The 25,595-nt window shown below is 44.5% G+C and overlaps 1 protein-coding gene across 3 annotated transcripts in view; it reads right to left on the bottom strand.

The window, feature by feature from the left end:
- Positions 1-3,117: 3,117 nt before the first annotated feature.
- The window catches only part of TRAF3IP1 (TRAF3 interacting protein 1), a 37,174-nt gene continuing 14,696 nt past the window's right edge, over positions 3,118-25,595 (bottom strand). For 2 of the 3 annotated variants that reach the window (XM_006760500.2, XM_015561919.1), the window contains 9 exons: positions 23,783-23,884; positions 21,183-21,203; positions 19,983-20,067; positions 19,460-19,543; positions 18,183-18,306; positions 17,949-17,985; positions 16,355-16,431; positions 5,708-5,931; positions 3,118-4,820 (listed from right to left, as the gene is read on the bottom strand). In XM_006760500.2, coding sequence (XP_006760563.1) covers positions 4,655-4,820; positions 5,708-5,931; positions 16,355-16,431; positions 17,949-17,985; positions 18,183-18,306; positions 19,460-19,543; positions 19,983-20,067; positions 21,183-21,203; positions 23,783-23,884 — 920 coding nt within the window. In that variant the 3' untranslated portion in view covers positions 3,118-4,654. The remainder of the gene's footprint in view (positions 4,821-5,707; positions 5,932-16,354; positions 16,432-17,948; positions 17,986-18,182; positions 18,307-19,459; positions 19,544-19,982; positions 20,068-21,182; positions 21,204-23,782; positions 23,885-25,595) is intronic. The other variant, XM_006760501.2, reaches the window with a different exon arrangement.

Genomic DNA, 25,595 nt, shown 5'->3' with positions numbered 1-25,595 from the left:
AAAAATGATAAATGGTTAAAAAAAATTAGATGGACCTTTTATGGAACTGACAGTGTGCTTGGCCATTGAGGGGAGAGGAATGGGGAATGAGACATGTATTTGGCAATTAAGAAACCATTATGGAATGAGAATATGCTTGCAACTGAACCAAAATAAGATATCAGTGAACTAGCATGCTGCTATTCAAGTAATGGTTTGAGAACAGTGTACATATGTGTGCTTATGTGTGTGTTGTATGTGCATAAATTGAGGGGTAGGAGGCCATATCCGAAGCCCTTAAGCATGTCTATTGGAACCTCAAGTGGCTATTTTGTGGCGAACAGAGACAGGTGTAGTCACTTGGAAAGCTTCCCTCCCTGGCGCCGTCCCAGCGGCCCCTCCACCTGCTCCCAGATCCAGCACACTGGCCTTTACCGCGGCGGGGGACTCGGGGAACACAACTGGAAGGAGCTGTTAAGGAAACAGATGATCTTAGAAGGGAGGACAAACCCCCGTTATAAGAGGGGATCTCCAGGGCCCACCCTGGCGTGGGAGGAGAGCTGATTTCTCCAGGGGCCCCTCTCCCTAGGACACTAAGAGAGCACTAGCTCCCAGTCAGAACCTAGAGAACCAAACCAGGGACCACCTCCTCCCCTGGTCCGGGGGAGGTGAATTATAAATGTTAACAATGACATAACACATATTTTGAAAAAATTAGTGAGATAAAGATGTGTAGCCCATAATTTCCATATAATAAAATATAAAGTGCTCTCTTTTGTAACTTCCATGTAGATGATTGGTTCTCATAGGCTTTTGCTGATTTTTGCTGAACTGGCGAATCCATAGCCAAACTACAGTTGCAGGTGAGAAACAAGTGTAGTTCTGACCTTCACTTACTTTAACAAGAGAAAAGCAGGAGCTGCGAGGATGTCACTTGCTCGGCAGTGACACAGGTGACGTCCTTGCTGGACTGAATGATAGTTTTTGAACACTGGAAGGAACGGCCTCCACTTTTTGTGCTGTTCATAATGAACGGCGACAGATAAAACACACTTTTTGGTTAATGTGCGTCATTACCTTTCACCCTGTGGCATCTGCCCATTTCCACAGTGCGACTCCTCCCACCTTGGCCAGAAGTGACTGCACTGAACCTGTGTCAGGAAGAGCTGGGCCGTGGCACAAAGTATTTCCATCCTATGGATACAAGGCACAGGCAGCCTCAAGGGCACAGGGAACAGTAAATGTAATAAAAGAAATTAAGTGATGAGTTTTCAGTATCTACTACTCTTATTTTATTTTTTTAAATATGTTTTTATTGATTTCAGAGAGGAAGGAAGAGGGAGAGAGAAATCTCAATGATGAGAAAGAATCATTGTTCCGCTGCCTCCTGCACACCCCCTACTGGTGATCAAGCCCACAACCCAGGCATGTGCCCTGACCAGGAATTGAACCGTGACCGCCTGTTTCATAGGTTGACACTCAACCACTGAGCAACACCGGCCAGGCTACTATTCTTGTTTTAACATAATGGCTTGAAAACTTCCTGGAAGTTTAATAGTCACCTGCAGCAGGAGACCAAAAGTGCAGGCCCCAGTGAGCCCATGTCTAGGGCAGGGTCTGGGAGTTGGCAGGTGGTGGCCAAGTGTGGACATGAAGTGCCCTACAGGCTGGGTTCTGCCAGGCTCATCCTTTTTGGGGGCGGGGCTGGGAGGAAGTGAGGGGACCCCTTAACACAGTCCAACTCACCCGGGGACTACTTGGCTCTTTATAAATTGTGACCTTGTTCATTGGTGAGGAGTCCAAGACTTTTATTTTAATCCCACAAATGGTTGTTTTGGCAGGTGTGGCAGGAGGGGAAATAGCGACATGGGTGTGCAGTTTTACAGGCGACAGGAGGCTCTGGGGGGAGCCGGGCCTGCTCTCAGCTGGGGCGCTGCAGGCTGAGAGTGCCAAGGCCACATGCTGACTCCAGGTTTTGATTTTGCAATTATCCAAATGAGCTTAATGCTTCAAATCCCTGGTTTAGGAGTTTTTATTTGAAAGTTCTATTTTTAAACGCATCCGTGTTTGTATTGAAACTGCCCCAAAGACGCCTTCCTTCAGAGCCTTAATCCCTGGAAATGGAAAACCCGCCGGAAGAACGCGGGTGCTGCTCTGCTCCCCAGGTCCCAGGTGGAGAGCAGAAGGTGGTCACCTTTGCGGTTGGTCTAGCCACAGGGGACCAATGGTGTGAGTCCCAGTGACCAACTCAGGCTGCACAATAGCCCAGGACTCTTGAGCCTCCATGGTCCCTTCCTCCGTAGAAAAGATTAAAATGTTTATAACCGCATTGATATAAAGGCAAAAATATCACATATTAAAATATTTGCTTTGACTTAAAAGTTCATTTTGTCTTCTAAGAATTTACACTCTCATAGGCTCCTAAAGTGCCCTGGGCCCTGACACTTAATAGTTTTTCAATATATATTTTTTATTGATTTCAGAGAGGAAGGGGGAGGGACTGAGAGATAGAAATATCAATGATGACAGAGAATCACTGATTGGCTACCTCCTGCACACCCACTACTGGAGATTGAGCCCACAACCCAGGCATGTGCCCTGACCAGGAATCAAACCATGACCTCCTGGTTCATAGGTTGACACTCAACCACTGAACCACACCGGCTGGACTCAGATAACTTTAGAACTAAAATTATGAAGTATGACTCCAGTACTTCCTGAAAACTTATAAACCAAAGTAGAGAAAACATTTAATAATCCCATTTGTGTAGTTTATCAAAATAATAAGCAACACCAGGATTTAACTCATCTATAAGACACAGTTATAATCAGACTTTCTAAAGCTTCATGAATGATCTTAAAATTTGATAAATGCTTGTCTTATAAAACTTCAATTTATACAGAAAAGAAGCAAATGTTACAATATGAAGGAAAAGGTACATTTCCCTGAACTTTCTTCAAAGAAAAAAAGGACATTCAAAAATTTAAAAAATCCAAATGCTTGTAAACTTCTTCCAGGTATGAACTGAATTGCACAACCCATATATTTATAGAAAAAATACGATTATTTTTAATGATTTATGTATAAAAGAAAAAATAAATTTTATGGTACAATTTGAAAGACTATTTCATACAAAATTTTACCCACATACAATGTATGTAATTTTTTGCAACAAAAATTCTAGTCATATATACAAATTCATAAAGGGCAGACATCTTATCTTGAAGCAAAACAGGGCCATTTGGGATTGTGGCTAAGTCATTCAATTCAGTAGAAAACAGATTGTACGTATATGAAGGACTAGTTAGCTAAAAAGCCTCCCCGCCTCCAATAAACTATTTAGTATAATCAGATCAAACAGAACTTTACGGTGCACTTTAGAAAGGAGAAAAAGACCAGTGTTTCTAAATGGCAGATCTTGGTAATCTGATCTTGAACTTACTCAGCTTAGAAAATCATATAACTACCTTAGTAAAAGATTTATTTTGGAAATCACACTAAGAAAAATCCAAGCTGTGCCATTTGTGTTAGCCCTCAGAGAAACAAAACTTCCTCAGGCAATTCCAACACTTAACCAGCACTCCTTGGTTTACATAATAAATACAGCATCTAGAAATAAAAGTATCAGGACCAGTAAGTACATCTCTGAATGGTGAAACCCTTTATATACAAACTTGAAGACATGTACGGTATTGTATGTAAATGAAAAACTAAATCTAAACCATATTTTTAAAAATTTGGCTTTAAAAAATAATTTCCTCCCCCCATAAAAAGGTCTTATAAAAAAAATTGGTAAATTGTGCCTCCTTTTAAGTCTTCCTTTCTCAGATTCCCCTAAACTATCCATCTCTCGGGTGCACAGGTGCACAGACCTGTCCGAAGGGAAGACGTGCTCCAGGCCTGGGAGAGCAGGCCTCCTGCAGAGCCAGCCACACAAGCGCCCATCGGGGGAGGCGCAGGGCTGATGCCAAAGAAAGTGAGGATGGCCGGGACAAACTCATGTCCAGATAATGTCATGATGGCCACACCGAAATCGCCTTCTTAAATGTATGAACCTTACAGGTTAGAAACACAAGCAAAAGATAACAGGAACCAATAAGAAAGTTACATAAAGAATTATATACAATTATGAAGAGGTTTAAAGAGTTCACCTGCATCCTTATAAAAATAAACCCTTTTAACCCTTTTCAAGTGCAAATGGATTAAAAATATAATCCATTCATGTTCAGGCCACATTCTATTTATAAAGTGCCTCCAAAAGCATAGTCACCCTTCATCCAGTGTCTGACTTGCAGAAGTCCTCACCAAACCCGAACCTGAAATCTATGACCACTGCTCGCCTTGGTATGCCAACAGCACTACTGCCAGAGAACGTCAGTACAGAACTAACCTCCACAGGCTGTTGTGGACAGAACATGCCTGCAAAGAAATTCCCATCAGTGTCTGGAAGAGCTGTTTATAACTAGCGAGCAGCCTAGCCTGAGGAAGGTAGAAAACATGGTCTTTTATACACTGAATGTGCCTACAGTTTTGAAAGCTCTGAAAATTAGCTGGATAACATTATAAATTGTTCTTATTTTTTTTGCAAATTGAGAGTTAAAGAGAAATTATATTCTATCTGCCTTTTTATTTTCAAACTGAGGATGACTTCAAATCTTTGAAATTTTTTAGCTTTCACCTTCTTGAACTCAGATTGATACTGTACACCATTTTCTGAATTTTCTCCTCGTTCTTCAGGATGTTGGCCTTCACGGCACAGATCTTGTCCTGCTGGTCTTTAATCAGCTGCTCCAGCTCCGCCAGCTCCACCTTCAAGGGTTCCACGGCACTGTCCGTGATACTGACGGGAACAAAACCAGTGGCTCATAAGTATCCCGTCTCATTTTAGATTTGCTTCTTAATTAAAACACTGAAAGACTACAAAAGTGCTTATCTCATCAAAAGAAAAAGGGCAAAAATATAAGTGTACATGGTAATGACATAAAGGGACAGAAACCTCATGCCTGGGGAAGATCCACTCATTTTCACATCCCGCCACAACCAAAAGTGAAGTCAAACATGAAATTTATACAAAGGAGGCTAGTATTTCTTCCTTTTTTCCACTGATTTTTTTAGAGCGTGACCAGGAGGGAGGGAAGAAGAGAGAGAAACATTGATGCCTTCCTCACACGCTCCCACCAGGTCGGGATCGAACCTGCAACCTAGGTATATGCCCTTGATGGGGAATCAAACCCAAGACTATTCAGTGAATGGGCTGGCGCTCTAACCACTGAACCCTCTGGCCAGGGCAAAAACACAACAGTTGATACAGTTACATGCATCCTAGATTCACTGATTAGAAATACCAAATATCAAACATCATTCTAAAATAATCTTTTTAATGACTATTACATTTCTTTTTTAGTAGCAATTTCAAAATGGGTTCACTAGCAGTTCTTTTAGAGTAAAAAAATAAAATACTTTTGAACTGCAAACAGATAAAACTTGGGGAATTTTGATAAAACACATGAAAAATATGGTATCCAAATTGCAGTTTCCTCTATCTTTTATTGCCTAAATCTGTTTTGTGTATGAACATTAACTGCAAATCTCTTCTAACTGCTACAAAAAAAAAAATGCACACCCTGATGGGAATGAGGAACCAAGATGACAGGGGCACCCAGAGGCCTGCAGACTTGGGGAAGTCCTGACACTGCCCCACACCCCCTCCACGGACCCGCCCCTGACCTCTGTTCCTTCTGCAGGGCCTCGGCATGCTGCTGGTTCTCCTGGTGCCACAGCTGCAGCTCGTTCTGCATGGCGTCCGCGTCCTCCTGGAGGTAGTCCATGATTTTGCCCAGGGGCAGCGCACTCTTGCACAGCGTCTGGATGGACAGGCGGAGCTTCTCTATCTCCTTGGAAACAATGTCCTTCTCCTTCTTCCACGCTGACTCCAAGGCAAGGGACTTCTCCTACGTCAGCGGGGGAAGGAAAGAAACACCCTCAGTCTGATGGCAGGAGGGCACGGGAGGGGTTGCCGGTTCAATGCCTGGTCAGGGCTCATACCTGGGTTGTGGATTCCATCCGTGGGGATGTGTAAGGGAGGCAACCCATGGAAGTTTCTCTCCCGCCGTCGCCTTTCCCCCTTTCATCCTCCTTCTCCCGCTTCCTCTCTCTAAATTTAGAAAACATATCCTCAGGTGAGGATTTTTTTAAAGTTCCTTGTTTTCATAAACTGAGAATGCCTGTGTTCAAGTTACCACAGAAGAGCAGACACCGACTATCGAGTGTGCTATTCTCCCAGAAATATTCCAGCATCAAACTCCTTCATAAAGCATGTGTTAACTTTCCCACACTCACAGAAAAGCACAGGAAACATGGATGCAGCGTTAACAAATGATAAAGTGACACGGGCAGGCTGCGTCCCCGGGCCCGAGACATCCTCCGAGGTGACAGTCTTGGAGGGCACCTTGGCCTGCTGGCTATCTCCCTGCCTGTTCCATCCCACAGGACAAAGGGAATCGTATGTCCACACCCGTGGTTCAAGGGTCAGCCATGTTGCACTTGCACGCATATTTTACTCATTTGCTTTGCTGACTAGCATTTCATTGTAGGACTACCCATGATTTATTCATCCTCCCCAAGGCTGATGGACACGTGGGTCATTCTTGGACTGGGCTCTTACAAACCATGCAGCTCTGAATAATCTCACACACGTCCCAGCACACAAGGGCCCAGACATGCCATGTGTAGGGCCACTAGGGGTCTAAGGGTATGCCTGCCTCTAACCTTGGGACACAATGTCAAACAGTTCCCAAAAGGGCTACTGACGTCAAATATGGTTCATGAAGCAGTATTGTATTCATAAGCTCTGAGAGCTGCCGAGTCAGTGGCAGCTCTGCAGTGACAGATACAGCCGTCAGCACTGAGCCAGGGCCCTGGCCGCAGAGAGAAGCTGCCGCTCAGGTCAAAACATGCATGACCCCAAGCAAGCAACCTTCTAGGTGCAGAGCCTGCACATGAAGCAACTACAGACAGAAATCACATGAGCGGGAGGCTCCTGGATGCAGGTACGAGCTGTGCCACCTGTGGTTTCACTGCGCAGACTGGGGCCCGTCGGACTGGGGTGATGTCTGACCTCTGCAACTTACTGTCTATGTCATCTCGGTCAAGATAACGTTTGTGCTTTAGTTTCCTAACTAGAAAATGGGGAAGACACCTGGCTCATAGATCACTGAGGATTAAATAAAAAGACATATGCAAGTTCTCAGTCATAAGAAGCGCTCTGTAATGTCAGCTATTGCTAAAATGATTATATTGCCCACAACGAAGAATAACCAATTGGCTGATAAGGGACCTCCCATAGCCGATGCAGATCATTCGATGTCAGCTACTCCTACAAACAGTTCTGTCCTTGCGAAGGACCAAGGGACGGCCTTGGAAGTCTGGGTCAGGTCAGCGTAGGGATGCTGGCCTGAGACCAGGGGTCACTGTGGCTGAAGCAAAGGTTAGTGCACAGGACAGAGGAGATAACGTTCATACCCGCCTTTCCCACCAACCTGAAAAGTGGAAATAATTTAACACTGACATTAACAAAGCAAGCAGGCAACAGGGAAATGCAGAACTCAATTTCTCAACTAAAAGGCTCCCTTCTCTACCTAAAGAAATGAAAGTAAGTTAAGAATGTGACATTACTGGCCAAACATTTTTATGAAAGACTATTCTCATATATTTATCTTCCAGATGAACTTAAGAATATTCTTTGCCAAGTTCCAAACCTCCACTGAACATTTATTAGAATTACATTAAATTTATAAGTTAATTTCAGAGAAATGACATCTCTATAACATTGAGTTTCCCATCCAGGAGCACAGTGTCTTGATTTTTTTCCAGACTTTTATATTTCTTGGTAAAATTCCTTGGCTTCTCAATCTAGTTCCTAGAAAAGTCCTTTTAAAAGCACGCGTGCCCCGGGAAGTCAGTTTTGTCTCCAGCTCTGCAGGGGACACTGTTTTCACTGCTGACTGCTGACATATAGGAAAAATACTGACCACTGTGTATTTATTTGTCACCGGCCATCTGATACATTTGTTTCTAAGAGTTTTAACTTTGGGGGTTGATTTCCTTGACAAACTGTTGTCATCTTCAAATATGGTCACACCCTGTTTCCCTTCCAGAATCACATCTCATTTCTCTGGCACTGGCACTAGCTAGAACCTCCAGAACATCTCAGCAGGGTCAAATCCCATCCTTGTACCTGAATCTGGTAGAAGTCGCTGCAGCCCCTTGCTGCGGCATCGGATGCTGACCACTTGGCGCAGGCCTTCTTGCTCCCCTGGTTCAAAGTACCTTTCTACCACAGTTCAGGTAAGTTTGCATCGCAATAGGTGCTGAACTGTACATATGCCACTTATTTTTAAGAGACAACACCCTTACTGGTGATATTATTTGGTTCGAGAGTAATTTTTTGGTTAAATGTAAGATAAGCAAGCCACGTTTAATGGATGCTACAACTGACTTGAATTTTTTTTAACTGAAACATCTGACTCTTTACCTGATATAGCAGTACAAATGAGGAAGAAATTGACAAAGGAAACAGATGAGACTATATTTCTCTAATAAGGAACAGTTTTCAATCCTAGAATATATTCTACTTCACTGTTAATTATATAATAAAATACATGCTTAGTAATTCCTAACCTTGACTTTTATTCTTCCAGAATAAACACAGAGTGAAAGAAAATTTTTGTTTTGTTAATATTCACCCAAGGATATTTTTCCCAAGGATATTTAGCGAGAGTGGAAGGGCAAAAGGGAGGGGATAGAGAGAGAGAAAGAGATAGATATCGATGTAAGAGAGATCAGATGGGGGATCAATCCAGATATGTGCCTTTGACTGGGAATCAAACCTGAGACTGCTTGGTGCTTGGGCCGATGCTCTAAGCCCAGAGCAACACCTGCCAGGATAGAAAGCAATTTGTTTAAAAATTAGAGATATCAGTGAAAAGAAAAGAAAAAATTCAAAGAGAAAATCAACAAAGCCAAAAGTTGGTGGTTTAAGAAGACAGACAAATTTCTGGGGGGGGAAAAAAAAACAACGAAATGCACAAATAGGTAATATAATTAATAAAAAGAGAGCAAAACTAAACTACAAGTAGAGCAGATATTTAAAAGAATTCTATCAAGCTGAAACCGGTTTGGCTCAGTGGATGGAGCATTGGCCTGCGGACTGAAGGGTCCCAGGTTCGATTCCGGTCAAGGGCATGTGCCTTGGTTGTGGGCACATCCCCAGTAGGAGATGTGCAGGAGGCAGCTGATCGATGTTTCTCTCTCATCGATATTTCTAACTCACTCTCTCCCTTCCTCTCTGTAAAAAATCAATAATATATATATTTATATATAAAAGAATTCTATCAAGACAATAAACTTGAAAATTTCTAAAGAAAGTGGTAACTGGCACTGACTTGAGAAGAAACAGAAAGCCTAAATGCTCCCGTAATTAATATAGAAATAAAAGCAGTAGTTTCAATTTTTTCCACCAAAGAAACATGACGCTCAGACAGTTTTACAGGTGAGTCCCACCAGTTGTCAAGACACAATATCATTCTACCTACAATCTATTCTAGAGAAGAGAACACTCCCCATTCATTTTAAACCTGGCACTCAGACAAGAGCAGGAAAGAAAATCACGGGCCCATTTCATCCATGAATATAAATAGTAATTATCAACTACAATCTAACAGTGTATAGATCTATATCATAAAAGGCCTGTGGTCATGACACCATCATGACCCTCTGAAATGTGTCTCTGTAAACGGGTACAATTGTGGTCGTGACGCCAAACGAGCAGCGGCTCTCGCGGCAGGCAGGGCTCGAACTACTAGCGGCAGAGAGCTACTGAGCGGCGGAGGGCAGGGCGAGAGCTACAAGCTGTGATGGCGGGTGGCCAGCTGAGGCAAGCAGAGGCGAGCTACTCTCACACAATTTCGATTTCAAGCGCGCTGGGCCTCTAGTAGAAAGATAATATAACATCACAATGCTGGTTTTATTCCAAAAATGTAAGAATAATTTAATATTAGAAAAGCTATAAATGTCATTTAGTAAATTAACAGAATCATGTCACTCATCACAGAAAAAGAATTTAGTAAAATTACCACTCAATTCATGATAAAGCCCCATACTGGGGGAAAACTGTACTTTCCCCATCTGTTTGCTACAACAAATACCAGCCAAGGGTAAATTCCAGAAGTGTTCCCATGAAAAATCAGGAAGGGAACAGGTGGCCAGAGCAATCAGGCAATAAAAGGAAAGTGCAAGGATGGGAGTTAAAAACTAAAGTAAAAAACTCAGCCATCAAGACACCTTAACGCAAGTGAAGAAAAAAGCTTCTGCACCCTGGCCAGGTGGCTCAGTTGGTTAGAGCAGCGGTTACCAGCCCATGGTCCGCGGACCACTGGAGATCCGTGAGGTGTGAAAGGTTGGCAGCCGCTGGTTTTGGGTACCGTCCCATACACCAAAAGGTGACAGGTTCAATTCCCAGGGTAGGGCATATCCAAGTTTCAGGTTTGATCCCCGGTCAGGGTGAGTTCAGGAGGCAACCAATGGATGTTTCTCATATTGATCTTTCTCTCTGTGTGTGTCCTCTTCCCTCCCTCACTTTCTCTAATATCAACTGAAAAAATACTTTGGAATAAATTATGATTTTAATGTGTTTTTAACTCCCTTGACCCTATACCCTACTATCTATTATGATGTTATTTTTCTATACTCCAATTTTTTGAAAACCGGTTTAGGGCTTTTGCATTAATTTCTGTAGTGAGAGTTATGTTCAATTCTACTTGCTTAACTGGTTTTAATGCTCAGCTTAATTCATTTCATCCACACCAATGCTGCCCAATAGAAATATGTGAACCACATAGACAATTTAACATTTTCCAATAGTTTCATTTAAAAATAAATGGGTGAATTTCAAAAAATTTAACTCAATATATCCAAAATATTGTTTCAACATATAGTTAGTATAAAAATTACTAACAGGATTTTATGTCCTTCTTTCCTTCTGTCTTTGAAATCAGCTGTGTATTTCACACTTGAGGTGCCTCAGCATGGATCTGCCACTTGTCAAGTGTCCCAGAGCCACCTGTGACGAGGGTCAGCACAGGGCCACCCTCTGCCCTTCCAAGACTGTGAGTTCCCTTTGTCCCCAGAACATAAAAGCGCTGAGTGCAGACTCACAGCAGGTTAAGCTTCTTGCTTTCATGGAAGTACCACAGTGCCTCTAAAATAGCATGCTTTATGTTTAATGTCATACTAATCTAGGTCAGACGCTGTTTTAACTTCATTCCTATCACACTTCTCTTGGAAATCTGTATTACTGTCCAAACTACAAATTTCCAAGTTGTGGCAGAAAACCAGAGCCAGAGAGCTAAGCCGGGCCCCCACTGCCAGGGCCTGCAGTCAGGACAGCTGCACTGCAGGGGCAAAAAGCTCCACCCAGCAGATTCTGTGGGGTCACCGAGATCATGGCCCCTCCTCACTGTGCCCTGACCCTAGAAGCCTCGTGGGAAATGTCCGTTACACCTCCTAACAAAGACGAATCTCAGTAGTTTGAAGGACTTTGTCCTCAGACCTCTCCAAACTACTGAGGGCTAGTCTTCCGGTGCTGGACCCAAGGTCACCGGGCAGCTCCAGCTTCTGTACCATGGGACCAGGTCCCTGCTGTTTTCCCAACGACTGCTTTCCCGACCACCTGCACTTTCCCAAGCTTCACTCACGTTACACTCAGCCTGACTAAACCCAACCTGAATTCCAGTTCTATCCACTGATTTTCATCCTGTGGCTAATGTGATGTCAACTCCTCACACATTCCTTAATGTGTCACAGTTAATATATTTAAATACCAGGTCTACACTACTTAGTAACTGAATTTACAGCTACAGACTTGGGCTGTCAAAGTCAATCAAACTGGACATACTTTGCCCTAGCCAGTTTGGCTCAGTGGATAGAGTATTGTTGGCCTTCGGACTAAAGGGTCCCAGGTTAGATTCCAGTCACTAACCTGGGTTGTGGGTTCACTCCTCTCAGGGTACATAGCAGAGGCAACTAGTCAATGTCTCTCTCTCACATCAATGTTTCTCTCTTTCCTTCTCCTCCCCCCTCCCTTCCACTCTCCTGAAAAGCAATATCCTCAGGTGAGAATTAACAACAACAAAAACTTTAAAAGAAAAGAAAGTATGAAACTTACATTCAATTAAAATAGATATAACATGAAAAAAAGACTGAAAAATCAGAAGAGAACAGTCTTCACACAGTCCCCAAAAGTGAGTTAACCACCTCTGAAATCACTGGTTATTATTTCGAAGCATCTTCATTTACAAAGTTTAAAACACAAGTATTTTTAAAGTATAACTAACACTAATAAAAGTGCTTTTCTGGTTGTTTTTCAAAAACTTCATAAATCTGAAGAAAAAATGTTGGCATGAACTAATATCTTACTATTAGCAAAGTTTAATATTTCCTCTTGAAAAGGGAACAAATAAGTCAGGATAATGAAAAAAATGCTCAAAGCAGTCTGATTCACATATTTATTTTATAATATATTATTCAATCCATTAGTACACTAAGAAATGGCTTTTCTTCCAACAAAACTTCAAAGACAGGCTGGAGAGATGCCCAGATTACAAATATGTATTTCCTTAGCATTGAAAAAAAAAAAGCTCCCTCCAAAAAAAGTAAAAAGTACTAAGACTAAGGGCACACTATTACTTATATGTGAAAAGCAGAGAAAACACCTAATATTTGAATTTGTTGTGTTGTTGTTAATCCTCACCCGAGGATATTTTTCCAATCACTTTTAGAGAGAATGGTAGGGAAGGGGAGGAGAGAGAGAGAAACATCTATGTTAGAGAGATACATGGATTGGTTGCCTCTGACATGCACCCCTACTAGGGCTGGGGATTGAACCTGCAATCCAGGTACATGCCCTTGACTGGAATCAAAACCGAGACCCTTCAGTGTATGGGGCAATGCTCTAACCACTGAGTACACCACCCAGGACTAGTATTTGAATTTTTAGAGATAGCAGATATGCAAGTAATATTATGATTAATTTGTATAAATCAATAATAACAGGCAACTACAGCCCACAGGACTGAGTACATTACAATCACCTCCCCAGGTAGTCCACAGGGTGTACTGAAGCCCAGCCCCAAAATGTAGAAGGAAGAACTGTGGGAGCACTCTACGCTTTTACAAACACCGATCACAGCCAGGCCAAGAAGAAAGGCTCACTTCCAAATAATCAATATCATGTAGACCATGTTCTCTGAATGTGCCATTATGTGAGGTACTGTCAATAAAAAGACTTTTCAGCTCTGGTCGTGTGGCTCAGTTAACTGGAGCATCGTCCCATGCACCAAAAGGTCTCAGGTTCGATTCCCAGTCAGGGCACATGCCGGATTGCAGGTTTGATGACCAGCCCTGGTCAGGAGGCAACCAATCAGTGTTTCTCTCTCTAAAAAAATCAATGAACATGTCCTTGGGTGAGGATTTAAAAAGAAAAAAGACTTAAAAAAAAAAACTTTTGAAAGTCTTATATTTGAAAGCTTAAGAACAGACTTCTAAGTAGTCTACATGTCTAAAAGAAATAACAACAAAGGACTTCATATTAAAATTTAAGAAAATTTAATATTAATTTGTTATTTAAGAAATTTAAAATTCAAGGTTAAAGCATGCTTAAAGAGAAATGTATAGTCGTGACTATATTAATTTTTAAAATGACAAAAACTAAAAATAAATGAGCTAAGTTTTACACAAGAGGCTAGAAAAAGTAAATGCGTAAAGAAATTAAAAGGGCCTTAGCTGGTTTGGCTCAGTGGATAGTGCGTTGGCCTGCGGACTGAAGGGTCCCGGGTTCGATTCCGGTCAAGGGCACATGCCTGGGTTGTGAGCTCTATCCCCAGTAGGGGACATGCAGAAGGCAGCCGATCAATGATTCTCTCTCATCACTGATGTTTCTATCTCTCTCTCCCTCTTCTTTCCTCTCTGAAATCAATAAAAATATATTTTTTAAAAAGAAATTAAAAGAAAAAAGAGCAGAAATCACTGAAATGAAAACAATACAAAAGTGAGTATCTACAAAACCAAAGTTAATTCTTTGCTAGGGAGTGCCTACTTCAGCAGTTTTACAAAAGTCTCCTCAAGGGAAAAAAAAAAAAAAAAGATGACATTTCCAGAAGGAAAGGAAAACTGTAACTATAGATATATTTTTAAATCATAAAGTATACGTCAAACATGTTCTTGCCATGACTTTGGAAAACATGAATGAAACGAACAACTTCCTGGAGAAGCGCCGTAGAGAGACTGCCGGTCAACCCCGTTTCTGATCTCTGACAAGCTTCCTGCCACTGAGAGCAGCCACATAGTAGACGTGCTAGTTCCAGAAATCCTCGGCCCCAGCCAGGCAGGCAGCCTCCTCCACTGACCCATGTGCCTTGCAAATATTATCATTTCTGAGTGTGCCAGGCAGTGAGGAAACCTGGCAAGTTCTAGTCTGTGTTAATGGAACCCTTGATGGTTAGCCAAGCAAACTGATGCCTGCAATAAAAATGTCACTTCATGGTTCCCTCAGTGACAAAAATGTGGCCAACATAATGTAAGTGGACGTGGTGTGCACAACTCCCAAACAATAGCCTGAGTGAGAAGGGGTGTGCCCTTCTCCTACTTCCCTTTTCCTCCTTCCTTCTGGCTGGAATGCAGTCCCGAAGGCTGGAACTGGGCAGCCATCTGGGCCCAGGAGGTGCCCAGAGCCTGGAGGTCAGGAGGAAAGAGGTGGAAGGCGTCTGCGTCACTGCCACTCCAGGCTCTGGCACACGAGCTAAAGCACTTTCTACCTCACGTAAGCCACTACTGTTCCGGATCTTTCCTTCACTCGTAGGTCAACTTGACCCTGATTCAAATACTAATTACCAAAAGAAACTAAAAAGGAAATAGGAAAACAGAATTACCCACTAAGGAAGCTGACTTGGTAAAAGGGACAGAAAGGACCAGTTTGAGAGAAGAGGGCAGCCAGCCACCTCAGGACTTCAACAGCACTGAGTGAGAGGAGCAGGAGCCAGCCGCCGGACGGCAGGATCCTCAGCCACAGAAAAAACGCAAAGTAGGACCACAACAAATTACGAAGGCTGACCACTCCAGTCCCAGCCTGCAGGCAGGCCCCTCCCCTGGGCTGGGGGGAAAGCGAGGAATGGCAGGGCAATGCCTGGCCTGTGGAAAGGACTCTGAGAGACTGAATTCCACAGCCACACACAGCAGGCCAGAAGGTCGGCCTCCTTCAGGGGAGCCAACAGTGCTCTTACGTGTTTCTCCTCTGAGCATCTAAAGCAGTGGTTCTCAACCTCGGCTGCACAGTAGAAATACCTGGGAATCTTTTTAAAATCCTGATTTCTGGGCCTCATCCTCAGGAAATTCTGTTTCTTTGTTACTAATATTGTGGCCCCACCCCATGACAAAGAAACAGAATTTCTGGAGGATGAGGCCCAGAAATCAGTATTTTAAAAACATTCCCAGGTGATTCTAATGTGCAGCCAAGGTTGAGAACCACTGATCTAAAGGCTCCCCCTGGTGGTATTCTCACTGCTTGGTTCTCGTAGGCTATTTCAGGCCGCATCTCCACGACAAAACCATGTCATTTTAAGCAGAATTATCTAAAACCACCATTAAATCAATATATGTGTGAGTATGTGTAAAACATGGGAGTGTGGCTGCTGATACAACGAACTTTCTAAGAAATTGTTTTCTGTAAAAAACACACAATAAATATTTATTGTTATTTTTTTAAGCGAATGTAACAGAACCCTAGACATGACATTTGCGGCACACTGCCTGGCCTGCAGGTGTTCACCCCAGGGTCACATGCCTAAGGAGCAGTGGCAGGCAGGAGGCCGTGGGTCCCAACAAAGCCTCATCACACACTGTGAGAAAGACTGCTGGGAGGCCTGATACCAGGAGCCTGTATTTAAAAGCCAGACTTGAAAGTTCCCCTAGCCTCTCGATCAGCCAGCGCCAGGCGGCCTGCTCCTGACTCTGCACAACGAAGGGATGGACGAGGCAGGAAGGGGAGAGCCATGGAGTCAGAGCAGAGCAGGCCTTGGCCCTTGACTCCTGAGCCCCCAAGCGAGACTGCTGCCCACCCAGGGCAGAAGTGACCCAGGTCCGGGGAGGTGACAGCCATTGCAAGAGCCACAGTGTCTTCCCTCCCCACCGAGGGAGGGGGCGCTTTTCTACATATAAACAGACATTACTGTGTAACCACGTTAGAACGGTGCTTCTAGTTTTTTCAAGTAAATGTACGAAACAGACACTTAACATGCTGATATTTACAAGACATTCCATTACCTTCTCTCCAGGTTTGGGTGGCAGCTGCAGCTTCTCATAATCTTTCTTTGTCTCCAGAATTTTTTTGACGAGTCCTCCTGTTGAGAAGCAGCGGCTGTATGCTCCAGTTGTTCTCTGCCCTTTGAAGCTACTCTACTCTGACTGGGCAGAGGGCTGGCAAGAACACCCAAGTCCTTATTCTTCTCCTTCTACACTCAAAACAGCTTCAATAACCTTTATTTGCTAAAGATAGCCCGCATCAGACTGATACAACAACTGGTGGTGGAAACAAACTCTACAGCTTCATATTGTTTCAAAGAAATCAGCTCCTTGAAAGGGAAAAATAATCTTTAGAAATAAAACAGATTTTCTCTTCTGTTTCCAAAGAAGAAGAAGAAATGCAGAGCCCAGCAGCATGGCTCAGTGGTTGAGCATTGAAGGTCTGATTCCTGGTCAGGGCACATGCCCCAGCTGCAGGCTCAGTCCCCAGTAGGTGGTGTACAGGAGCTAGCCGATGGGTGCTGCTCTCTCACATCGATGTTTCTCTCTCTCTCCCTCTCCCTTTCTCTCTCTCTCAAATCAATAAAAACATATTTAAAATTTAAAAAAACCTGAATCTGATCAACTCTCTAGAACAGTGGTTCTCAACCTTGGCTGCACATTAGAATCATCTGGGAATCTTTTAAAATCCTGATTTCTGGGCCTTATCCTCTGGAAATTGTTTCTTTGTTACTAATGTTGTGGCCCCACCCCATAACAAAGAAACAGAATTTCTGGAGGATGAGGCCCATAAATCAGGATTTTAAAAAGATTCCTAGGTGATTCTAATGTGCAGCCAAAGTTGAGAACCACTGCCCTAGAACTAAGTTACAAGAATGTGGAAAAAGGCATACTAGAGGGTATAATAAGCAGCACCCCGGCATGAGAAATTCAGACAACCGGCTTCAATAAATACATCATGAGGGAAAAGGGTGGGAGGGCCCCGAGTTAAGGAAACTTCAGTCAGATCAACTGTAATGCAGGGACCTTGTCTGGACTGCCAAACTGAAAAAACACACAAAACTGGAAAAAGAGGCATGGATGATACTAAGTAATTTTTTTGTACATGTGGCAATGAATTTATGGCTATATTTTTTTTAAAGGGCCCTTATCTTTTAGAGCTACGTACGGTGTGTTTCCCGAAGAAATGATGCCCTGGGACTTGCAAAGGGCCTGGGGAGTGGGTTGGGGGGGTGGAGGCTGAAATAAAACAAGATCAGCCTCACTGTGGGAGCTGTGTGATGGGGACAAGTGGTCACTAGCCTATTCTCTGCTTTCATAGGTGTATGAAATAAAGCAGATCACACTGCAGAACTGTCCACCTGGGAATGACCTTGGAGGTCATGCAATTCCAAATGTAACCACACAGATAAGAAAAGGAGTCACCTACAAAACAGCTCACACCTGACCTCCAGGGTCGGGGTGCCCCTGGGTCCCCCAGGTTGGGAGCAGCATCCATCATCTCCCAGAATAAAAAGCACCAACCTCACAGGGACCCGTGCCCATGGAGCCCTATCTACTGCTGGTCGGACTCCTGCGTCGGATCCTTCCAGCCCACACCAACACCAGCACTCACCGTGCTTCTCATCTTCCTCCAGTTCTACTGCGGGTACCTGAGCAGGAAAGGAAGGAGAAGAAAGGAGATTCGGGTTTGTTGAATTCTCAAAATCCTACCTTCATGGATCTCCTCAGAGGAATGGTGAAATTAGGGTAGAAAACTAACTGAAAAATTAGAGGGAAGTTCTGTCTGCATCAATCTGAACGCTGGAGTGAAAGTGTCATTACCAAACCCCCAGGCCAGGGCACTAACCACTTCGAGTTCTGACACCTCAGAGAGAGGGGGCGCAGCCTCCACCACAAACTGGTCGTCCTCTTCGTTCTCAGAGTTCTGCACATCGACAATCACATTGGAGACGGTTTGACCACTTCCTGTCCTGAATACAAAGAAATCAGATTAAATTAGAAATCTTGATGATGTTTTCATCCACCCCGTGCATCTGGAGCTGAGTGCGAGGTTATGTGAGAGCAGCTCAGCACAAGGGCTGTCGCTCTTGGTGGGGGGCTGCCTCTCCACTGTAGGATGTTTAGCAGCAGCCCTGGCCCCAAACCCCCCAACTGGATGCTAAGAACTTTCCCTCTGCCTCCTCCCAGTCATGTCACCACTCCAGACATGGCCCCAACATCCCCGGGGGTGGGGTGACCCCTGGATGAGGACCTCTATACAGCCCCCTCTCGTGGAGACCTCCTGCTCCTCCTCCCCAGACTCCTGGTGAATGAGGAAAACCGAGCGGCAGAGAGAACTCACCTCCCAGAATCTCACCCACATATTAACTCTCCACGCCCCCTTGCCCACTCAGGGATTCTGTTCCAACACCCCAGCCTGCTTCTCCCACACCACCAAATCCGCCCCCACAGGACCATCCTGTCACCCAAAAATGTGCTCATTCTCTCGTCTTCAAAACAAGAACCAGTAACTTCCCTCGGCCCTGCCTTCCTTCCCACTCCCTACTGCCCTTCCTCTGCTTCTCTTTGTCTCTTTGCAACAAAACCTGAGTGAATGCCCACACCTGCCGTTTCCAAGTCCGCCCTCCTGCTCTATCTGAAACACCCGACCCAGCCTGCTGACTTCCGTACCTTACAGATCCTACTGCATCCACTGGCAGGTTGTAAACTTACAAAAGCCCTACCTGGCGCTGGCCTTTATATTGTTGATGATTTGCTCATAACCTGTTTTTTTTTATTTCTGTGCAATTAAACCTTTAAATCTTTTTTCCTGTTTTTCCCCTCACTGTGTTTATGCTTAGAAAACCCTCCACCCAGAGGTCAGAGAAATGCACCCGAACATCCTCCCCACGTGTTGTGAAGGTTTAACTGTGGGAGTGCCTGTGTTCTCTCTCACCCATCTGAAAAGTGAGGCCATGTGTGGTTTCAGGTGAGGGTCTAACCTGATTTTTCTTTTTCTCAACAGCAAGCTTTCCCAGGACCATCCAGTCCACCCTTCCCCTGCAGCATGTGCCCGATTCCCATCGATCCCCAGGTCCACACACGGGAGAAGCCCCTTGCCCCTCCTGCTAGGGCGCGCCTCACCTGTCCGCTGTTAACACCTCCGCGCTGTCTTGTCGTTTCACTCGGGGAGGCGCTGGCCTGGCACTCCCAGGCCGAGGAATTCTTCTAAAACCAGACAGTGGAAAACCAAATCAGGGGTATAAACACTCCCACATTGCAAAGTAGACAACAGAAAACCCAGGTCAGCTCAGCACTGCCTTCCCGCCACCATCTGCCTCCTAGTCTGCACATACGCTCAGGATAGTAAGAAATGCCATTAACCTAAAAGGACCCATCTTTTAATCTTACATTTTCATTAATTTTAAGGTACAAAAATAACTATCAATAATCAAAACATGACATAATTTAGCCATAAGTATGCATTCCCCTAAATCTCTAAAATGTTCTATGTGTAGTTAGTTGTCACCCAGGTACAGGAAGACTAAATAAAATACACGGTTTTTGCTTCTTAGTACAAATGTCTCCTCAGAATTAAGCTCAAGCATTACACGAACTGCAGGAGATACAGAGGAGTGTGTCAGCTCCGCATGGGGGGAGCACAGACCTGGCGCCGGACGGGAGCTCGGGGGGGACCTCAGCGTTCGCGGGCACCTCTGACTTCTCCTGGCTGATGGGTCCTGCTTCTCCTTCTGCGGGGACGGCACCCCAGTCAGCAGTTTGCAAAGGAAGGAACAGAAACAACGGATACATTACTGGAGAAGACAGTAACCAAGTAATTGCAAATATAAATGAGCTTTCTCATCCATCATCCTGATGAAGATAAAACAGACACTTGGCATCTAACTCTGGTAAAGACCAGGGAAATGGGCTCTCTCCAACCCTGACTCAACTCCTCCAGAAACAAAACTAAAAAGGTAGATCAATCAATTCAGCACTTTAACTTAAAGAAAATACAACCTAAAGAAATGGACACGTTAAATAACACATGTGCCAGAAGGCTCCCGTCACCACTAGTGACTAACAACAGGCAATCTGGTAAATACGGCATCGCCACATGCAAGACCTTTTAGTGTAAACAGTGCCGTCATTTTACCATGTAACCAGCAGAGTACAACGATACATCTAATAATTGCATGTCCATACATGGGGTTCTAGAAGGTCTTCATTTAAGCTGTGAGCAGTGGAATCCCCAGTGCTTTTCATTTTCTTCATTTTAAAAATTTTCTACTTTGAGTACACCATATTATATTTATAATCTGAACAAAATTGTCTTCACTTTGATAAAATGATTTAATCTGTAAATAACAAGTCCAAACTATTAAGACAATTACATTTACTCCACTATTTAAAGTAAAAGTGAAAACCCATCAGAATTTGAATATTGAAAATATACTTTATACTTTGGAAAGAAATCCTTTGAAATGTTTTTTTAATATACTTTTATTGATTTCAGAGAGGAAACAAGAGGGAGAGATAGAAACATCAGTGATGAGAGAGAATCATTGATTGGCTGCCTCCTGTACGCCCCCTACTGGGGATCAAGCCCGCAATCCAGGCATGTGCCCTTGACTGGAATCAAACCTGGGACCCTTCAGTCTAAAGGCCGACGCTCTACTCACTGAGCCGAACAGGCTAGGGCTTGAAATGTATTTTTGACACATCAAACATGCAGATTAAATCTTAAATTGGGATAGTGGAGACGTGTTTTACTGACACACCTGTAAGACATAAATCTGAGAGCATGTCTGCATCTGTACACACGTGTACACACAATTCATACCGAGCACTCAGCGCCATTCCTTACCTGAAACACTAGGGGAATCACCTGAAAAGAAGAAAAAGAACACATCAGAAATTCACTTTTGCGTTAGTAAACCTCGGTATACAAAAAAAGCAGAACAGTATTAGAGAAAAATACATAATAAACAATTTGGGTTTTATTAGGGGGAAAATGGTCATTTCTTCAAAACTTCTTTTCTAGTCACTATCACTATTTTGTTTTCAAGGATAGAAAAACAAAGAACAAAGAAAACTATGACTCATAACATGTTATAACAGGAAACTGGTATGAAGAAAGTGTGACATAGGACAAACACTGACTGACTCCAAATGTACGGGTCTAGGCCATTCCTCGAAGGAACCGCCAGCCACGGTTAGGACTCGGGTGAGACCAAGCAACCAGCCTCCCACAACTGGTCAGTCAGGACTTTTCCACCAGCTCCTAAATTAGAAGAAACTTTCTCAAGCTCCACAGGAGCAACCTTTGCACTTGTCACCGGGGTCCTTTTCCTTCAAGTGTTGCTCAGGGCACAGGTAGCTGAGAGAAGCACTATAGGGTTGTAGGGTGGGTGGGTTCAACCCACACCATAGGTGGGTCATCCTTTTTTGTGTTACTCTGAGAATGCACGAACACATGTGCAGAAGAGCTGAAACTGCACACCCCTGGGTCACTGGGAGGACCCACAGGCCAACGCAGGGTGAAGAGCACTCTCGGCCCCCTGCTCTGTCCACCCGCAGGAGGACTTGACTCTCCACTGACTATGGAACACCACGCAGAGCCACAGCAACAGTGCCCCAGGGGCAGCGGGAACCGGGAGGCCCCACAGGACCCCACAGAGTGAGAGCACAGGACAGGCCTGGTGACCAGGGGGGCCCGAGGAACTTGAGGGGCGGTTAAGAGGGGCCTGGAGAATGTGGCTCTAGACCAGCGGTTCTCAACCTTCCTAATGCCGTGACCCTTTAAAACACTTCCTCATGTTGTGGTGACCCCCAACCATAAGTTTATTTTCATTGCTACTTCATAACTGTAATGTTGCTACTGTTATGAATCGTAATGTAAATATCTGATATGCAGGATGTATTTTCATTGTTACAAATTGACCAAAATTAAAGCATAGAGATAAATCACAAAAACAGTATGTAATTATATATGTGTTCTCCAATGGTCTTAGGCGACTCCTGTGAAAGAGTCGTTAGACCCCCAAAGGGGTCGCGACCCACAGGTTGAGAACCGCTGCTCTAGATGACACCAAGGTGTGAGAACGTGCACATGGCAATTTCAGTCCCATGACGCGGTGTGACTAAGCCACTCCTGAAAGCATCATGGCTCCCTGCTGCTAAACTCCCATATGGCCACGACTCCTAGTGGGAGCACGTCCCGATGATCCTGTCCCCCAATGGCCCTCTGTGCTTCGAGGTTCCTGGTGGCCGGCCCATGTCCTCCTCCTACCCACAGGCTGTCCCCGACCCGGTGGCCAAGTCCCTTCCAGCTCTGGTGCACACCACTGTCCTCAGTCCGCTCTGTGCACACTCACACACTCACTGCCCGAGGCCTGACACCACTGTCCTCAGTCCGCTTTGTGCACACTCACACACTCACTGCCCAGGGCCTGACACCGCTGTCCCCAGTCCACTTTGTGCACACTCACACACTCACTGCCCGGGGCCTGACCCCGCTGTCCTCAGTCCGCTTTGTGCACACTACCACACTCACTGCCCAGGGCCTGACACCGCTGTCCCCAGTCCGCTTTGTGCACACTCACACACTCACTGCCCAAGGCCTGACACCACTGTCCTCAGTCCGCTTTGTGCACACTCACACACTCACTGCCCAGGGCCTGACACCGCTGTCCTTTGTCCACTCTGGGCACACTAACACACTCACTGCCCAGGGCCTGTCACACTAGGCCTCCAACAGGTGTTTTCTGTTTGAGCAAATGGACAAATGTCAGCCCCACTCACCCCTCCCGGCCACACCAGCCCCAGCAGCCCCAGGCCACCCAGCAACCGGCCCGCACAGCCCTGTTTCTGGGGCACGACACTCGAGGAGGCCCTGGCACTCCTCTAGCCTGTTAGAAACTCCAGGCCTTAGAAGACAAATGCAGAATGTGCATTTCATCACAACTTTTTTTAAAATGCTAAGAAAACTATGCCAAAAGCAGAGACTAACCAGGTGCAACTTAAGACACTGAAAGAACATTACAGACAGAAAACCATGGTCATGAGAGTGTTGTGAGCTGATGACAGTGTTGTGAGCTGATGAAAGTCATCTTTGAACATGAAATCAGCGGAGTGTGCTTGGCCTGTGGGAAGCCCAGCAGTGGCTGAGGCTGGCTTCAGGGTCATTCCTACGCTCCAGGGTCTGCCACTTTACCTCCCTCCGGAAAAACTCCCAGGACACGGGACAGGCTGGTCTATCAGCAACGACTAGAATATTCCGCTCTCGTTTATGTAGCCGAGAAAGGAAGTCATGGCCAGGTCCAGGCCTGGCGTATGAAGCTAAGGACAGAGCCCCGTGTGAGCCACAGCTCTGACAGGACCCCAAAAAGGGAGATGCCCACAGGGCATGCCCACCGCGTCGGGGGACTCAGCGCCCCAGGAAAGGAGTGAAAAAGCCGTCCTTACCTTTCTGCTTCACTGCTGGTTCTGGCTCGGGGTTGTCCCGCCACAGACTAGGTGAGTTACCATCTGAAACACTAGCTGAGTTAGTATTAGCTTCTGTCGGTCCTGATGTGAAACAGTTTGAAACGGGTAGTTAAGACTGTGCACTGCAGGCTGGTGGCTTTACCACAGAGCTATTGACCACTAGGTGACCCGCAGTGTATAGTGGACGCACCAAAGGCGATCCCCAGGGGAAGCATTCGAGATCTTGCTGCCAGCCATATGTCCTCATTTTGGCTCAAATAAACTCATAAAAATTCAAAAATAAAAAAAAAGGTCCCCAAGTGTGGCTCTTGGGTCCAGAGGGAAGGAAGGGTGCAGCCTGTGAGCAGGGCGAGGCCCACTCAGCCCAGGTGGGAGCCTGGCCCCCCTCCTCCATTTCTAGAAGCGTCTCCCACTTCCGCCAGGCCTGGGAGTTGAGAAGCTGCAAATAGGCAGTAATCTCAGGAAAGCAGGAGGAAAAGAAAAATAATTTTTGGCACGGTGTACAGGCCTAGATATCTTAAATGCTCCCAAATACCTGTCTACCAATTAATGACTAATGTGCCAATGTTGATAAAATTAGAGAAAAAAAAATATATCCAATATCTGAGAAATGTTTTTCCTATTTTAAAAAAAGGGGGGAGGGGCAAGGAGGTACAGGAGGGACAGATTCTGAATTGTGGCAGGACCCCGGGCTTGAAAGTGACCTATCACTGAAGGACCCCAATGTCTAAGAAGAAAATAATATTGGGAGACAAAAATAATATAGAAAAATGTTCCCTTTCCTGAAACACAACTTATAATTTCTCAAAAGTATTCAAAGAAATAGTTTATATCAACCTGCCATTGACTATCAAAGAACTGCTTTATTTTATGTAACAGAAGTACATAAATAGATGATATAATCTTCTAAGGTGCTTTTTTTAAAATCTTTAAAATGATGCAGACAGACAATCTGATTCACGTGGTTAATTACTTATGATATCTTATAGACGGCAGACAAGGAAGCAATATGAAATATTAAGTTCTAGACAAACATAAGCATCAGCGTGGCGGCTATAGATTATCAATTTTAGAAGAAAACACCCCAATAATTTTAAGTTCCATTTTATTTGAAAGAGTCAAATATTTTCTATACGCTAAAAACCCACTAGCACAATAAGTAAGTTACAAATGTACTATCTTTATTCTGTAGTTCAAGCAGACTAGTGACACTTTGCACAATTTTATCTTTTTAAACTTCTGGTTATTTTCTTGAGTAAGCTTCAAATTCCCACAAATAGAACCGAGAAACAGGCTACATATTTACTAATTATACAACTAATTCTTAATCACAGAGGGAAGGTTAACCAGTTTGCCAAATAACACTCAAAGAAATAATACACTCATTAAAATTACCATAAACTGGAAAGAAAAAAAAGGAGCACTAGCGCCATCTGTTGTCTAAACTACCAGGAACCAAGGAACCTCGCAGGTCAGGTGTGGACCGGGCATCAAGACCTCTCATGTTCTGCAGCCCTTCCTGAGCCGCAGCCTGCAGCTGTCATAGAGTCCAACGAGATCCCGGTGCACCCCAACGGGAAACAAGGTAAAGAGCACAGTGTACCTGCATCGGGGTGAAGGGGAAGCAAAACACTCTGCCTGATCCAAGCAGGCCTTCAGGTCTAACAGAAATATGGGGCGGTGGGGAGTAAAGGGGTGTCATAAGTTAAACGACACCACAAAGAAACAACCAGGCAAATCCAGAAAGTGAACATTCTACAAGGCAAACAACCTATTCTCTCCAAAAGTGTGC

This window comes from Myotis davidii, unplaced genomic scaffold, assembly GCF_000327345.1.
Source record: "Myotis davidii unplaced genomic scaffold, ASM32734v1 scaffold370, whole genome shotgun sequence".
Lineage (NCBI taxonomy): Eukaryota > Metazoa > Chordata > Mammalia > Chiroptera > Vespertilionidae > Myotis > Myotis davidii.
The sequence above is the reverse complement of the archived record's forward strand: the minus strand, read 5'-3'. Positions and strand labels throughout refer to the sequence as shown.